General features: G+C 43.5%; 1 protein-coding gene across 10 annotated transcripts in view; it reads right to left on the bottom strand.

The window, feature by feature from the left end:
* LOC129855268 (ELAV-like protein 4) overlaps positions 1-18,113 on the bottom strand; it is an 84,538-nt gene that overhangs the window by 30,070 nt on the left and 36,355 nt on the right. For 8 of the 10 annotated variants that reach the window (XM_055922736.1, XM_055922738.1, XM_055922740.1 and 5 more), the window contains 2 exons: positions 6,246-6,349; positions 2,176-2,328 (listed from right to left, as the gene is read on the bottom strand). In XM_055922736.1, coding sequence (XP_055778711.1) covers positions 2,176-2,328; positions 6,246-6,349 — 257 coding nt within the window. Of the gene's footprint in view, positions 1-2,174; positions 2,329-6,245; positions 6,350-18,113 lie in introns of all 10 variants that reach the window. The other 2 variants (XM_055922737.1, XM_055922739.1) reach the window with 1 other exon arrangement.

The following is an 18,113-nucleotide window of genomic DNA, read 5'->3' as shown; positions in this document are numbered from 1 at the left end:
AAATACTTGGACTATTTGTATCAGAACATTGACTTCTCTGACTCTGTGAGCGATGCAAACTGTGACTCAACAAAGTTATTTCTGGACAATACTGAGCAGGAGACTGACTGCAATTTGCATCAGGTTGATTAAGGTCTGTGAAAATGAAGTAAATCTCCCCTTCAGTGAGTTTAAGGACATTTGTTTATACCAAACTGATTCGTAGATTGGGCTTTGGAGCTTGTGGCTCACTCTGAACCAGTCATGTGGGCTTGGCATCTACTGTCAGAACAGACATGTCTGAAACTGAACATATGGAGTGAAATTCTGATTTGGAATACGACAATTTGTTGATAAAATTTGATATTTGTGTGTGTAATGATGTTGAAATCACATGATTAACTGTCCTATACTGTACATGTTAATGGTTAACCACTAAAAAGTCAAGCACAAAGGCAAAGCTTTTAAACTTTCTCTTTCTATCTTCCCCTCTGTCTCTCTCACCCACAGTTACACTTGTGCGAGTAGCAGGAGAGTTTTAATTTGCGGTCCATTCCTCTTTATGGCAGTACTTGTGAACTGGGAAGATGTGCCAGCGCTGAGCTGTCGGGGTCCTCTAAAATCCTCCTTGTTTCTTAATCACCAGCAACTAAAATTTAATTAGTCATTAAAATTCTTCCAGCGGATCCCCCTGCCTCAGGGGAGGCATTTCTGGGCTGGGCCTGCATGTGCTGCTGGGCCAGACACTGTGTGTGTGAGCGAGAGAGAGGAGAATAGAGTAAAGGAGAGTTAGAGAGAGTGCATGTGTGCGCATCTGAGGAGGCAGAAGCTTTGCCTGTCTCTCTGTGGAGTGGTTCTGGCACTGTGAGACATGTAAGGTTATGATCCTGCCTACTGTTCCCTTCAAGAGTGTGGTTGGGAAACAATGGAGAAGCAGAAGAGACTATTGGCAGATCAGCAGAATGAGCACTTGGCTTGTGTAGAACCTGCTTGGGAAACTGTTCTGCTTCTTAAGACTGAAACTGTGCGCAAGCATGGTAATACCATGAATTATTGAGACGCAGAATGTGTCAGACATTCTATTCCATGACAATTTAGGCTATGCTAGTTTGATATATTTACGACGGTGGTTTGTGACTAGATAAAAAAAAAACTGGAGTCTAATTAGCATTATAATTAGATCGCTTTTATTAATCAAAATCACTGAGTTTAAGCTAGAGATTTCTGGGCTGCGTCTCAATCAACTGCATCCGCCGGTGTCGGCCATTATGCGCTGCGGTGGAAGGCACCTGAACTACAACAGTGTGTATGAGACCAGGAGACATCCCGGAAACGGTTTGAGCTAGAAACGAGTTCTGAAAGCTGAGATTCTCCCGAACACGAAAGTGTCATCCGTTTTGCTCTACAAAGCCTAACTGCATTAAGGCCAATGTTCCATCAAATATTTTCTTTACATATATTTTTTTTAGACCAACATGGGTCCTAAAATTCCCTAGCTAAATAGTCCATCTTAAGACAATCTTATTAAAACAATTCCATATGTTAGATTAGCCCATATATTGCCATCTCGAGGCTTAGACTCTAGGGGGGTTTAGGAGAATATCAAGCTGGCTAGCTAGTACTGCTGTTTTATGAACAGATGTGTTTTTCACGGCCTTGACTTAGCGTGTTGTTGTTTGTGATCCCAGAGGGCTGTGTGGAACAGGTCTTGTGGAAGCATACAGTAGTTGCAAATAAACCGGCATGCTCTCAACTTGATTCTGCTCTGCTATGCTCTGCCCCAGTACCAGGGCTGATTTATTCTGCTTAGGCAAATGAGTGTGGCTTACAATGTGCGGCTTACAATGTGCTGCACTCATTCTGCTTCATCAGTACACATTACACATAACACTGGAGCCTGCCGCAGGCAGACAAAACCTCCGAAATGGATCTAAGAGCTGTGCAATGGAAGTCATGCTGCATGATTCTGCATCATGACAATGGTTTAATCTAGTTGTGTGCCTGCGCTCGGGTTGTGAGTAGAGTGTATTAACTCAGATGAACATACGTTTGTGTTTTTATGTATGTGTGTGCGCGCATTTGTGTGTGTTTAGACCAATGCATGTGTGCTGTGCTGGCTAGGGAGTTGGTTTCTGTGGGTGTGTAAGTGTGTATGTGCATGTGCGTATATAAATGAAAAGGCGACCCATGGATACCTGTGACCTGGTCCACCAGGATGCGGGAGGTGATGATGCGTCCATACTGGGAGAAGAGCTGCTCCAGGTCCTTCTGAGTCATGGTCTTGGGCAGACCACTCACATACAGGTTAGCGTCTCGGATGGAGGCTGAGCTGGGTCGTGCATATGACACCTGACGAGAAAGGGGTAATGGGGTAGAGATGGGTATTAGATATAAGAGATGATGGACATGAGTGTAGAATAGTTTTAGTCTTACCTCTAAGAGAACATTTGAGCCTACAGCATTGGATTGTATTTTGTCCATGGCATTGGCAGAGATGTCTGTGCAACTTGTTTTTAATGACTTGAATCACAGGGCTTCACCTGACTGTGCCTGTTTGAATTAGCACATTAGTTTTCATCTAAAATCCATTTACACATTAGCCTTGCAGACCCCACGCAGAAGAGGTGTGAGGAAAGGTAGGTAGGCGCCAATTTATCTTCTGTTTCATTTGTCATTTTACATTTTATTTGTGTACTGTAGCGAAAAGCTCACACATGAACCCTCACCCCCATCAACCCTCCTCCCTATCATTAATATGGAAGTATTGGACAAAAATATATCTGTCGCTATCTTGTTAATGCTGACATAAAAACAAATGCACTCACGCATACATTAGGTGTGTGTGTGCGTGTGTGAGAGAGAGAGAGAATGGGAGAGGAAGTGTGTTTACAGCCTGTGCATGAGGGTGTGAGAGAGAGCGCGAGAGAGGGAGAGAAAGAGGGCGAGAAACAAAGAGTTGGTTTGGCAATCCTAGTTTGGTAAGGGGGGGTTGAATGGGGATGGCTTGTGCTGACTCTTACTGTGCGAGCTGAGCGAGGTGGGTGCCTTCTCTCACAGATCCCTCCACAGCTTTGCAACACCCTCTCTTCAGTGTGCCACACTTACCAGCACCTTGGACAGCGCCTCTCTCTCACACAGTCACACAGTCCGTCACACTCTCGCTCTCACACAGATGTCGAAGCTTGTCTGTCATCTCTCCTGCTAGCCTGGGTCACAGCACGCACTCACCTACCTGTCTCATTCAGAAGCTATAATTTCGTTAACTTTTATTTTCAAAGGCCATATAAGCTGTATAAATACACTACATTGGAAGCTAGTATTTTAAGGAGTTATGCAAGACCTTGATGTTTTAACTTCTGCCATCTTAGCTCTCTCCTGAAAAACTCCCTGTGCTTTGTCGAATGCTGTTCTAATTTCTCGATTGCGATCTGGTTTTACTCATTCAAAATGTTAATCCGATTATCATTGCTGACTGGGGGAGCTTTTCTATCCAGGGTTTTCATTAGGTTTGACATTTAGAGGCATTAGCCATCAAACACTGTTAAAATATGATGGATATGCAAAACATCTCGGCATAATCACAGGATATCCAGTTTAACTCTGAAGGCAAAATAATCGGATCACAGCAGTTCGCTTCCCCTTTGCCAGTCTTTCCTTTCAAACTGTCTTTCCTTCTTCCATTTTTTCCTTCTTTCCCTTTTGCTTCTAATCTATCCCTTTTATTTCCTTCGCTCCCTGTCAGGCAGCCCCAGATCCATCAACACCTTCACTAGCTGTAAGAAGTACTTGTGTGTGTGAGCGTGAAGTGTGTGTTGGAGTTTGACGAGCATGTGTGTTTGTGTGTGTGTGTTCTTTCCCAGTGTGTAGCCCTGCTCTTCTCACCTCCAGCGGGCTCCTTCCTCTCACACCTCCACAGGGTAGCAGCACCAGAGATGTGCTGAGAAACTCTGAGGTGTCATGGAGGAGGAAACCACATGTTTTAAAAGACAGAAAAAGACTGCAGAAAGACACCACCCGAGTGTGTGAAACTCTGTGGCGAACTGAGCTTCTCCTCTTTGTCTTCACCCTACAGTGAGGCAGTAGTGTAAGGAAGTGTTATGAGGGTACCAGAAGGGAGAAGTGTGTCTGTGAATATTATGTCCACCCACAAATGGCTTACTGTACACTACCACGAGAGCCTACATATTAACTACAGTATTATACTACATCAATAACACGTTTCATCAGTTGAAGCCTTGTGTGAAACGGGAAAGTCATATCAAAGACACTGAGCTCTTTAAGTGTCTTCTTTAAAGAGGGCTCAAAATGTTTCCTCTGCACATCGGCGTATCAACTGTAGTTCAGTGACACCACAAGCAGCTCTCTCTTCTCTCCCACCAGAGAGCCTCACACTGGGCTGCAAGACAGAGCTGTCTGCTGCTATTAGGGAGCCTGTCTTCATTTTCATGGCAGCTTAAGATAACCTCTGGTGCAGAAAGAAAGGCCCGTAGCACTGAATGGATATTTCAGGAAGATAATGACCTTGAACACACTTACTAGAAGTTGTAAAATTGGCCTTTTTCTTCAGTGCTACTCAGAAAAGGCTTATTGATATAGGTAGCACAGTCAAAATAATGGGCTTTGCAGTGGCAAGAATAAAAAGGGCTGGCCTTACTCTCTCATGCAGAAAGGTACTCTGCTGCTATAACTGAGAGCCAGGGTGAAGTCTAGATGCTGCTCCGTCTGACTGGATAAGACGGACAGAGACAGACAGAGGGAGCTGTACGATGTGGAATGCTGTGTGTGAGAGAGAAAGAGAGCAAGAGGGGGAAGAGCGCTCTGCGTGTGGGGGAAGCGGACGTCACTTACTGGTGTGCTTGCTCTTTGGACTGTGTGTCTGCTCCAGGATGATAGACACAGAAGATTGCGCCTGCTTTATTACACAAGCTGTGGGAGGAAAGAGGCTGTGCTAGGGCTGGAGATGGGAGGAGAGCGTGAGGGTGCGTGTGCATATGTTTAGCTCTGAATATGTTATGGTTTTAGACAGCGTCATCAAGAAAACAGGCAGAAGGCTCTTCTCTCTAGCCCAAGGGGACTGGCCATGGCATGCTTGTGATTCCTAAGTTAGCTGGCTTCCTAAAAACATGTCTGGTGCATGGGGACTGGGGAGGACTGAGGAGCGTCACTGGTACAGTAGCGTGTGTTGGGAGCCTGGGTGCTAGCTTGGCCCTCTGGTGCCCCATCTCAGCAGAGTTCATCAGTGAGGGAGAGTGGCAGAGGGACGCTACACACACAGACCCTGTGACTCATCCTAACTCCTGTCAGCTACGCTCTGTGGGTGAGACCTGCGCAGGAATAACTGTGGGTCATGCTGACTGCGTCACACTGACACGCACACCGATGTGCGCACACACACACACACACACACACACACACACACACACACACACACACACACACACACACACACACACACACACACACACACACACACACACACACACACACACAGCTCTGGTTGGCTGTCTCCCCATGACCTTGCCTCTCAAAGCATTGTGCTGGATTGAAAACAGGCCGGTCTGTGTTGATCTGGTGTGGCTGCTTCCCTTCACAATGTTGACCTATCATGTTCAAGGCTGTCGAGGGATTGGGGATTCTGTATGGGCTTTTCCCATTCAGCTCGGCAGGGTAATCCGATCTGATTAGATTTAGAAATATGTTACTGAGAGGGTTTGGATTATGGTAGCAGAGCAGATTACAGTATGGCTTAAAGCGAACAGCATAACGGAGCTATATGAGAGAATATAGTTTTTCTGCTCAACAAGTAGAGATAAAATAGGCCTACTATATAAAATGGATGTTGAGTACACTAATACAACCATACTACAAATTAAATTATACTCTCTCCATTTACCCTTCATCTTTATTTGACGTCCCAACCAATGTGATATAAATTTGAGTCCTCTATTTAACTTTGGGCATTTAATAAATGTGTTTTCCTTACTCTGTCTGAAAATCTTTCTAATTTCACCTTCACATTTTGACGTTTATAAATTAATTAGCATATCAGTTATATCTCACGGCTTTTAATGCTTCTGACTCTTTGATTCAGCCACTCTTTCATTTAAATTCTCTCTCTGCATGTATGCAAATTAGTCTGAATCGCCTCAGTCACTACCCAGAATTCCTACAATCTACATGGAAACTGAAGCAGTGCAGTCCTTATCACATGAACGCTGGGTGAATTGATATTCAGTGTACAGAAGGTGTTTTCCAATCAGACTTACCTTAATAGTTTTGGTTTGAAGTCTGAGTCCGTTTAATGTGTTGATGGCTTTCTCTGCATCCTTTGGGTCGATGTAGTTAACAAACCCATAGCCTAGACTCTGCCCTGTAAAACAAGAAAGAAGAGCATTTTTACAATACAGAATTCTACACAATATGTATTAAAATGGTACAGATACAATAGTGTCATTAATACCATATTTTCTTTGACTCAATATTTTCCTGACATCTCTAGATATTTCTTTCAGGCATTGCTTGCTTTCATGAGCTAGTTGACTTTCAACAGACACCCAGAGCCGTTGTAGCTGTGTGATAGTTCCCAAAAAATTGCCACACAAGTGTCTGGCAAGTCCAAGTTGAACACCGCACTTATAGCCATTAAAAGAAACAGACAACATTAAGTCCACAGTGGATGTGGACGAAGTGAATCACAAATGTAGAACAGCGCTGCTCTAGCACCAAATAAATAGGCAGGCAGGCTGCAGCTTAGGGACAAAATGGAGCTGTACTCCTCACATGAAACACGATGCTTCTCTCTCACTTTCAGTGGATTACCCTGGATTATCATTTCCCCATTGTTTATTAAAAACCTTGTGTCCTGGAGAGAATCTCATTGGTTCACAGCAATTTTTCCCGCTCATCTCACTGACACTGATCTGACAGCACCCTTCGGAAAGTTAGGACACTAAAATAGAAGTACGCCGTTAACGCCAATACATCCGCGGGCCTGTGGATATGTGTTCAATATCAAAGTGCCTTTTGCAAAGACTTCTCTTCTCATACTCCTCAATGTGGGTTGACAACAATTAGCCAACACAGCCAACTGCTGAGCGGCTCCCCACTCCCTGTCCCCTTCCTCCTCCCCCTTCCGCTGTTTCACAAGGAGAATTTAAGGCTCGACAAGCGTAGCTTACAAAGGGTTAGCAGAAATGAAGTGTGCTTCCGAAGCGCACTCATGCAGATCTGCCTGGATGTGCTGGGTTGTGGTTAATGATACAGTCCCACAGTACTCATGCAGAGCTGCCTGGATGTGCTGGGTTGTGGTTAATGATACAGTCCCACAGTACTCATGCAGAGCTGCCTGGATGTGCTGGGTTGTGGTTAATGATACAGTCCCACAGTACTCATGCAGAGCTGCCTGGATGTGCTGGGTTGTGGTTAATGATACAGTCCCACAGTACTCATGCAGAGCTGCCTGGATGTGCTGGGTTGTGGTTAATGATACAGTCCCACAGTACTCATGCAGAGCTGCCTGGATGTGCTGGGTTGTGGTTAATGATACAGTCCCACAGTACTCATGCAGAGCTGCCTGGATGTGCTGGGTTGTGGTTAATGATACAGTCCCACAGTACTCATGCAGAGCTGCCTGGATGTGCTGGGTTGTGGTTAATGATACAGTCCCACAGTACTCATACAGATCTGCATGGATGTGCTGGGTTGTGGTTAATGAAACAGTACCACAGTGTGTGTGTACATATTTTGTGTGTACACATGTACTGTGTGTACTGTATCTACTGTTTGTACACTTTCCCTCCGTTTCTGGTGGAGTTCACAGTTCAGTGTGTCTTTGGGAGTTTGTACCAGTCACTGTGCCTAATCCCACCTTGGCAAGGCTGGAGGGGAGATTGGGATGTGTCCGCATCCCCAACTGCCTGGCACCACTCCCCAGGTGAATGGAGAGATGGGGCGAGGCAGCTGCTTTCAGCACGAGGCAGCTCCAGGAGGGGATTCCACCCACCAGTAAGAGAGCAGCCCACAGCAGGCGGCCATGGGCTGGCTGCCTTCCGGAGACAACGCCAACGCACAGACAAACACACTCATACTGTATGCATACTGTACATGCAAGTTAAGAAAATGTTAAAATTATCTGAGCAAACTATGAGCAAGAGAATACAGTGCTCAAAGTTATGCAATGAAGAGAATGTACACACACACACACCTCACACACACACACCCTGACAAGGTCAGAAAGCGGCGGTGCACTGACTGTGGGCCAAAATATGCAGGCAAACTCATCTAGGCCTGTTACAACAACGGCTCACTCCGCACGCACGCAGCCCAGCAGATTCAACCCAGCATGCTGCCTGCCTGAAATAAACACGCAGGTCTAGCACAGCAAGGTACAGAACAGATCATCCAAGCACGGCACAGCATAGCATACAGCATGCCTTAACACAGTTCTACACAACACAGCAAAGCTACTACTGTAAGATCACTAAATAGCAGTACACAATAAGATAGCACAGGTGTTTTAGCACAAGCCTTAAATGTTTTATATCTTTATACAAAGGCGTATTTTCTGGTTGTTTACTGTGTGAGATATATAGGAATCTAGATCAATGTGTTCCTAGAAAGGCTGAGTGCCATGAAGGATTGTACAAACGCCATTAAGGATATTATAGACAAACAGCTGAAAACAAAAATGCATCTCAGGAAGCTGAAAGAACCCATTAAGATAATAAATACCCTTTAATGGAGGAGCAAACCGAACATGATCCCTATGCCGTTTAATTAGTCTAATGGACACATTAATGTATATATATTTTAACTGTCAAATAAATCTGCAATCTGAAATGATGCATTGCTGTTATAATGAGTTTTTAATGATGAAAGATCTTAATTTTCCTTGACTTTCCGTTCCTAACGACGGCATTTCCATCTATCCTCAAATCTGGAGGCGTTTGAACAACATGTACAAAGACAATGCTTAACATCCATTAAAGGGATATTTTTCATAAATAAACAGCTTAGTAATGTGGTGGGATCGTGCCCAGCTCCTTCATTAGGATGAATCGAGCTGAAAGCACAGGGCTACTAGTTGTGTGTGACATAGTGGATCCCCCCCCTCTTCGTGATCCAGAGTGGTGCGTTGATTCGTAGCGGGCGAGCGTGGGGGTAATTGAGCTCATTAGTTGTGACATTACCACAGTAGTGCCATAATGCTTCATAACAGCTGTCCCATTATAGCTCAAATCACTACTAACGAGAGAGAGGGCCGGGGTAATTGAGACCACCTCACCAGGTCTTCACCACTCCCTGTACAGTCAAAAATAAATACAAGAGGGAAATAGGTACAAGTGTACCAAATGTTTTTCCTTGGCAAATCTCTGCTATTTCCAGTGAGTGGCTCCTCTCGGTGGTGCTACAGTATGACTAAGCCATTATTTGTTTCATGAAGAGCAGCAGGCTCCCGAATGTGTGAGATGAGAAAATGGGTGTGTTTCCAGCAGGTGTCCTGACTCTCCCCACGTGGTGACTTATAGTGCCCCCCCCCCCCCTCCACACACACACACACACACACACACACACACACACACACACACACACACACACACACACACACACACACACACACACACACACACACACACACACACACACACACACAGTTGCCTGCTGGGGCCTCCTGTGTCACTGCTTTCATGCACTTATGGTCTTCTTTTGTTTTGTATGACCTTACCCTCTAGATATTAACAGTACCTTCCATTCCATTTATTGACATGCATGACTGTCCACAATATAGGATCCAACCTAGCAGCAAACAATATCCTTCTGTGATTGTGCCCTTAATAAAAATAAACATGAATTTCCTGTCCTTAATATTTCACAATGGTTAAGACAACATTGTGATGTTCTGTATTAATATGACAGACATTATTATATCCTAACCTGACCTCTTCTTTCTAAGTCCCCATAGTCTCTCCCTGAGTTCCCACTCCCTCCCTGTCAGTGAACATGGCTTCAGTCTGTCATATAAGATGCCAAGGGATGAGAGGGGAAAAGTGCACTGTGCACAGGATGACAGTGCTATGAACAGCTGACGATAACATACCTTGATAGCACCCGGTTCCTAAGGTAGAAACAGGCAAATTGGTTTGGTCAGTCTTAAATTTAGCCACATTTAAGATATGGAGGAACAAAGAACCTTTCCGTTTGTCAAAACAGATGTGTATCATTGTGTTGGTTCCTTAACAATTTGCCCTTGCTGCAATAGCAACTTGGGATGGTGCTATTTTTGACGGACCAGCACCCTTCAAAATATTTGTGGGAGAATTCACCAACTAAAATGCAGATGATAAAATATACACTTTTACAAACTTATAGAAGTTCCCAGTTCAGTATTATGTTTTTAGATGGGAGGAGAGAGTACAACAACTTTCGTTTGCTAATCTCCTAAGTTAAATTACCTAATGTGCAGAATTATGATATGATTGAATATACATGCAAAGTATGAATTGTGAATCTACATAAACCACTTACTGGTAAGTGCTTTTAATAAGAAAAGCTGACAGAGGCTCAGTTCATTCTGACTGGCCGTAAATAGCAAAAGTAATTTAATTATAGCAAACGTGGACTCAGGGCTATTAAGCACATTTTGTATGCCACTATTTACCATTGCCTTTTTGGATATCTTTTACTGTTTTTCTCTATTAGCTTATAGCAACAGTACAACACTGTACAATATTAGGTCATAATATATTCAAACCTTTGACTGTAATGGCATTCAAATGCAAATACAGCCTTACTGTTGCTTTATGCGCTTACATTAGTATGACTAAAATGCTGACCAAATAAACAGTAGCACACATACACTGGCTCCGCTCAGATGTCTGTTCTCTGGGGTTGGCAAGGTAGCAGCAACTGTAATATGCAGGAGTCTCCCACCCACCCCAAGTCCCTCCTCCCCATCGGTGGCTGCTGCCTGAGGTGAGTTGGATGGAAGCCTGAAATGTGTGGGATGTCTGGGAAGATAGCAGCGTAGCAGAAGAGAATCTGGGACACCCCAGCTCCGTGACGTCAGGCCTGGATATGACAACAGTGACAGCAGCAGCCAGAGCCGGGGTAGTCCTGCAGAGAGGAAAAGGACCAGTGATGAGCCAGCCCGGCCCTCAGGCCCTCCAGATCTGAGGCCCACAGGGGACTGGCTGACTGGCCCACTCTCTTTCCCAGGTATGGGCCACTCAAACAGCACAGAGAGTGGGGGGAGAACGGAGGAGAGAGCAAGGGTGTTTTTAGGCCTGGAACGCTAAAACTTCCTGCTGGCATCTGCACTTATGGGCCAGTCTAGTCTGCAATACCTGGCTTTAGGGAAGATGTCAGATGATAATAGTATTATAATAATAAATAACAATAATAATAATTTTACCAGCACATGCACTTGACACCCAGCCCCCTCCCCCAGCTCTGACTCTACTGACAGCTAAGTTATTGAGGGAAAATGTACTTGTTCCACCTAGCTATCTTAAGATGAATGCACTAACTATAAGTCGCTCTGGATAAGTCTGCTAAATTACTAAAATGTTAAATGTAAAGTGCCTTTCAAAAAACCCAAGGACAGTGGACAGCAAAGAGTAAAAGCAAAAACAAGAATAAGACAATAAAATAATAAAAAGCTACTTTACTTAGCTAGGGCTGAGTAACAGGGAAGCTTAGTTGAGGGGAAAGCCAGACTGAACAGGTGGGATTTGAGATTGTTTTTGAAGGTGCAATAGAGTCAGCGTTGCAGGATGCTGGGACGCTAGGGGGAGAGAGTTCCAGAGTTTGGGGGACGCTAGGGGGAGAGTTCCAGAGTTTGGGGAACGCTAGGGGGAGAGAGTTCCAAAGTTTGGGGGACGCTAGGGGGAGAGAGTTCCAGAGTTTGGGGGACGCTAGGGGGAGAGAGTTCCAGAGTTTGGGGGATGCTAGGGAGAGAGTTCCAGAGTTTGGGGGATGCTAGGGGGAGAAAAGTATGAGGGGGTGAGGCCTTGGAGGGTCTTGTAGGTGATAGCGGAATTTGACAGGAAGCCAGTGAAGGTGATGTGTTCTCAGGGTTTGCTGCGTATGAGGAGCCTTGCAAAGGAGGTCTGTAATATGTTATGTTTCACCGAGTCGTGGCTGAACGACGACATGAATAACATACAGCTGGCGGGTTTACATTTTATTCGGCAGGTAAGACAAGGGTAAGACAAGGGGTGGTGGTCTATGTATATTTGTAAACAACAGCTGGTGCACGAAATTTAAGGAAGTCTCGAGTATCTCATGAGTATCTCATAAGTTGTAGACCACACTATTTACCAAGAGAGTTTTCATCTATATTCTTCGTTGCTGTCTATTTACCACCACAAACCGATGCTGGCACTAAGTCCTGTAACGTTCGTCGTCTGAAGATGAGGAATCATCGGACCAAAGCGTAGCGTGGTAAGTGTTCATGTTAATTTATTAAAACAGAATTCTAAACAAAATAACAAAGAGAATGAAACGAAACGAAACAGTCCTGTCTGGTACAGACACAAAGACAGAAAACAACTACCCACAAAACACAGGTGGGAAAAGGCTACCTAAGTATGGTTCTCAATCAGAGACAACGATAGACAGCTGCCTCTGATTGAGAACCACACCCGGCCAAACACACAGAAATAGAAAACATAGAATGCCCACCCCAACTCACGCCCTGACCAAACCAAAATAGAAACATATAAAGGATCTCTATGGTCAGGGCGTGACAAGTCCGCACCTAATGAGTTGTATACGGCCATAAGAAAACAGGAAGACGCTCATCCAGAGGCGGCGCTTCTAGTGAACGGGGACATTAATACAGGGAAACTTAAATCCGTTTTAACTCATTTCTGCCAGCATGTTAAATGTGCAACCAAAGGGAAAAAAGCTCTAGACCACCTTTACTCCACACACAGAGACGCATACAAAGCTCTCCCTCGCCCTCCATTTGGCAAATCTGACCATAATTCTATCCTCCTGATTCCTGCTTACCAGCAAAAACTAAAGCAGGAAGCACCAGTGACTCAGTCAATAAAAAAGTGGTCAGAAGAAGCAGATGCTAAGCTACAGGACTGTTGCACAAACTGGAATATGTTCCGTACACCACCTCAGTCACTGGCTTCATCAATATGTGCATCGATGACGTCGTCCCCACAGGCAAAGCATCAATACAGGACTAAGATTGAATCGTACTACACCGGCTCCGACGGACGAAATGAAATAGCAACAATAAATTGCAGAAAATTAGCTTTAAAACAGCAACCATGCAGCACACATTTGTTGACAGCGGCTGGGGGGGAATTGAAGTTCCAATGGACACACTGCTTTCTGTCAGCCAGGTAGGCCCGGAACCAGCTGAGTGGATATTGATCCAGAATAAGTGTTCATTTTGTCAAATGCCAGCTATATTCACGCTTTCTTTTACCATCTATAGAGCTCTGATGGTCATGGTATTTAGGATGACGGTAATTGGCCAGCCAATTGACCGCGGTCTCCATAATAACCATTTGAATAGCAACAATAAAATAAATCACATTTTCTACTTTTCTCCACCCCTGACTGCATGTGCAGTATTTCTATACATGGGGTAGAGAAAAGTAGAAAATGTGATTTATTTTATTGTTGCTATTCAAATGGTTATTATGGAGACCGCGGTCAATTGGCTGGCCAATTACCGTCATCCTAAATACCATGACCATCAGAGCTCTATAGATGGTAAAAGAAAGCGAATATAGAAATATAATTAATAAATTAGGCGTCCCTATTCAAGTCAATGATGGCATAAGTGGCAGTGTATCCATAAGAGCAATGTTAAAAGTAAGGAGCAGGAAGTAAAAGCAGGAAGAGTACCTAGGGCTGTTATGTTGACCGTATTACCATACTGGCGGTTACAAGTCATGAAGGCAGTCAAATTCCACGTTTCGTCATGGTAATTAGGCTTCGCTAAGCTTTGATGCTGCTGATGGTCATTAGTAGCCTACCAAACTTGCTAACTGCCTGGTACTCAGCACTCTGTTGTCCATCTAATCACTCTGACCTCAACACAAATGTAATCTAAAATCTAATCAAACACTTCATGAGAGCCCATTAGCTCATGATGCGCAACATTTCTATAGGCTATGCAATTGTGTGAGAAAACAGAGTGATGGCCTCTATTCAAAAGAGGAGGATCCCATCAGCTTTCTATAGGCTAGACCTACTATATTTATTTCTCAACTTACCTAATATTAAGCATATTGCTTCTCTTTACAACAGGAGTATAGCCTACCTGGCTTGCATGAAAATGAACCACAGGAAAAGCATCCTCCATTCGCACATTTTTTTCCCCGGGAGCCCATTTTAAGTGCATAGATGACATGTATTTTTTCCCACTGCCCCTATTTCGAGACAGGTGCATGATAATGGTCCATTCTAAATCAAATCAAATCATAGTCGCACACCTCACATAATAGAATAGGTCAACCTTTGTACTATGGGGATAGTATATTGACACAGGCTAGTGCTTTTGCTGTTCATTAGGCCTACTCATCTTGCTGACAAAATATTTTCAATATGCGCCTCGGAATTGGATAAGGACGTGCAGTTGCGCCTGTTTTCACTTGTAGCTTGTGAGAAAGACCCGATCACGTGACCGAGGGTTATGTGAGTGAGAGGTGCTTCGGCGCAAGCAGCACGAAGATTATTATAATTTTTATATTCAGCCCAAGAGCACAAAAGGCATGTTTTTTAGAGGGCATTACATCCATACAAAGGGGATGCCGCTGGAAATTGAGGAATTAACAAGTGCTTGTCAAATTGTGAATGAGAGACTGATGAAGTGTGTACAGCCTGTGCAAGAAACAAAGCAGAGCTCATGCCTTTCATGCAACTTTTTTCAAATCATCATTAGAGTTGCATCATGCAGCCTTAGAATGTATAATTTTTTAAAAACATATAGCTGACATTTGTATCACAACTAAAGTTACATAAATAACTCTAAATTAAGCATATAGGAGTACCTGTTGTTCACCGCTCAACACAGAATAGCTGCATGTGCGCACTCCCTAAAATTGTTTGGAGAAAATATCCTCTGTTTTATTCAATTGTATTCTTTATACTATAAAATAATGCCATGAAATTCTAAGCAAATCTTGTCTGCTAAATGAACTAGTGTAGTCCACTGCCACATGGCATAGAAAGATCAGGGCATAACATAAGGACAACTCAGAGTATGCTATTCTGTTCTTCTGAAAGAGACTACATTTTCTTCATATCATATTTCTTTAGACCTGTCTAAAAGAAATAATGGATTAATTGTGAATGTGTAGGCTTTATTACAAGAATTTGTTAGACTTTTTCTAATGTAGATGCTCCAAAGATCTGCATCAGTGGCTTGTAGGCTATGTGTGGAAGCCAGGAGATGCTAAATGTGTTGATGTTAATTACAGTCAATTACCGTGAGACTGGCAGTTATTTGCTTGACAATCACTGGCTGACAAAATTTGGTGACTGCCACAGCCGGTCACAAAATGTACCCATCAATATGTGCTGTGATTTGTTGATTCAACTCAACTGACATTACAAAAAACACATTCCAATGCATTAGTCCAATCAGTTAACATAATTTGAATGAACATTATACATTACCATGGAAATTATTAGCGTCACAATACCAGTGTACCCATAATGCTTACCAGTCAAATTGCCAGGGTTAGAGGTTCCAAGACCATTCTATTCATCGTTTGCTACAACATCTTGCTTACATCACGTTGTTAAGAGTCCATTTTATCGCAGAAACGGACTCAACCGCTCTTCAATCCCCCCCCCCCCAAAATTGTTTAAATGGTTGTTATATTTTCATGACTGTCTTCATCATTACCATCGGTTACACGGTTATACAGTAATGGTGCCAGCCCTAACCTTCTATGATTTCTGTCTTACAGTATATGAATCTATTCTGGATTCAACAAACGGAAGCTGATTTGAAGATAAGTCAATGACTGAGTTTGCTAGTATGTCTAAAGTGGCGCAGAGTTTCTGTTTTCTATCTTTCACTTTGGTCCAATGTAAGAGCTACAAGCATCATTGTCATACTAGCTAAGTTGTTTATATCACACAGTTTTTCTCATCAGTGTTCTACAGAGGAAGCTATTTTATGCATGCTTGCATCATATTAATTGTTATATGAACCAGTAAGATTCATGTGAACTGGAGGACAAAATAAACACTAATTCCATTCATTCCTGATGCTCATCACTATGGAAGGTTTGATTGTGTCAGAGCTTGGTAAACAAACAGTTCCAGCAACAAACCAACAATACAAACCATGTATTGCCTGTAAATAAAACAGCATTGGTTTTGACTGTGAACTCAATCTGAATATATATTTTAGTATCAACAAAGAGATGAGGGTAAACTGAGTGAAACAGTGCATTTTTTATTTCCTCCCTGTCAGACCAATAAGTTAGCTGTGTGTCACACAGAGGATTGGAGAGATTCCACACACGCCTGTCTCAAACACAAGTTTCACACGCTCTCTGCTCTCAGATGCACAGCGATGTGTTTCAGGGCCTACTATGCCGTACTAGACATCAAGTAGGATGAATATTTCATACACTACATTTGCTTTTTGTTTTGTTGCATTGTCAGAATCATTTGCATCAGTTGACCCATAGTGGTAAAACTAAGGGAAGGTGACTGCATTGATTTGTCCTGGGATCATTGTTGTCCTTGGTCAATCCTTACAGACTGTGATATACGCTGTATCTTAACATAGTGTGCCATGAAACAGCCAGACTCAAAATGGCACCACCCAAAAGAGTGGGGATAACACAAAGGCCAGTGTTATCACCATAGGACCAAATGGAAAACCAAAATGTGAAGAAAATCTTTGAAGATGGGTCTTGTATTACAGTGCAGTAAGCATTTACTGTCTGGAGAATATGAACAGATGATTGTCTCAGTATGTAAAAAGATTCTCTCTTATCAGGAACCAAATCACAAGCACATTCAATTCCTGTTCCTGCATGAAAGCCATTTATTTTCTGCCATTATGAATACAAATGCATTCATTTTCCTAAAGAAATGCAGCCAGCGCAGAAAATTATTCAGTAAAATGGGCAACTGACGAGGAACCTATTTCTGCCTTGGCGGCGCCTGATCAGTCATTTAGGCCAGTGAGAGCTTCCTGTTAATCAGTCCCTCTCTGTGTGCTGATGGCCAGAATCACTAACACGTTCCTAATGTATTCCATTAAAAGTTGTCATTCAATGTGCTCCCAGGTCCACAAGAAAATGACCAGCTCTCTCCGAGGGTGTATGTTTATTTATTTTATTACAGGCAGATGTATGCATTTTGACTGAGGATTTTCATCTTAATAGCGGTCTTTAAAAATATACACAAGAATCTGTTGGAGAATTCTCTGTCAACTCCTCAAACATACCCTGTCCTTCACTTTAATAATTACATACAGCTTCTCCCTTCCCAGAGAAAGATGAATCCTACTACCACTCAATACAACTCACTTTATGTCTCTCTCTAGTTTGGTCGTTAGCCTGAGAGAAAGTTGAAGGGGTGATGTGCCAGTGAGGGCATGTTTGGGCTCTAGCGATGTGCATGTAGGTTTGCCTTCAATAAAAGATTAACCTGCAGGTCCCTGGTGTATTACATGCACAGCAGGAATGCGTAGGGAGCAGGGTAAACAATCTGAGGTGGCACTTCACTGAGCTGAAGTCAGCGGGCCTGACAGACGAGCCCAGAGTGGCTGGGCTGGCTGGTACCTCCTGCCGCTCTTGTTTCATCAAAGCTGACAGCACCCGGTCCGGAGAAAGGAGAAGCCTGTCTCTTACAACGCTGAGGCTTAGGTAGCTCACCTCACCTTGTCCACAAAGACATCCTCCTCCCTTTTGAACTGCCGTGTAAAGGAATTTCACATTCTGTACTTGAAAAATTGAAAATAAACTGAAAGGGCAGGGGGGTGAGGTCTAGAAGCATCATTGTCCTGTATGTGGTGCTTGAGAATGTAGTGTTTTAATGGTGTTCTGGTCAAATGTCTAAAAGGGGATGTTTGGAAATGGACAAGAGAGGGCTCATGGCCCGTATCCAAAGTGTTGATCAGCGCTCCTACTCTGAGACTC

The sequence above is a fragment of the Salvelinus fontinalis genome, chromosome 5 (assembly GCF_029448725.1).
Source record: "Salvelinus fontinalis isolate EN_2023a chromosome 5, ASM2944872v1, whole genome shotgun sequence".
NCBI lineage: Eukaryota > Metazoa > Chordata > Actinopteri > Salmoniformes > Salmonidae > Salvelinus > Salvelinus fontinalis.
This window is presented reverse-complemented; position numbering and strand designations above follow the sequence as displayed.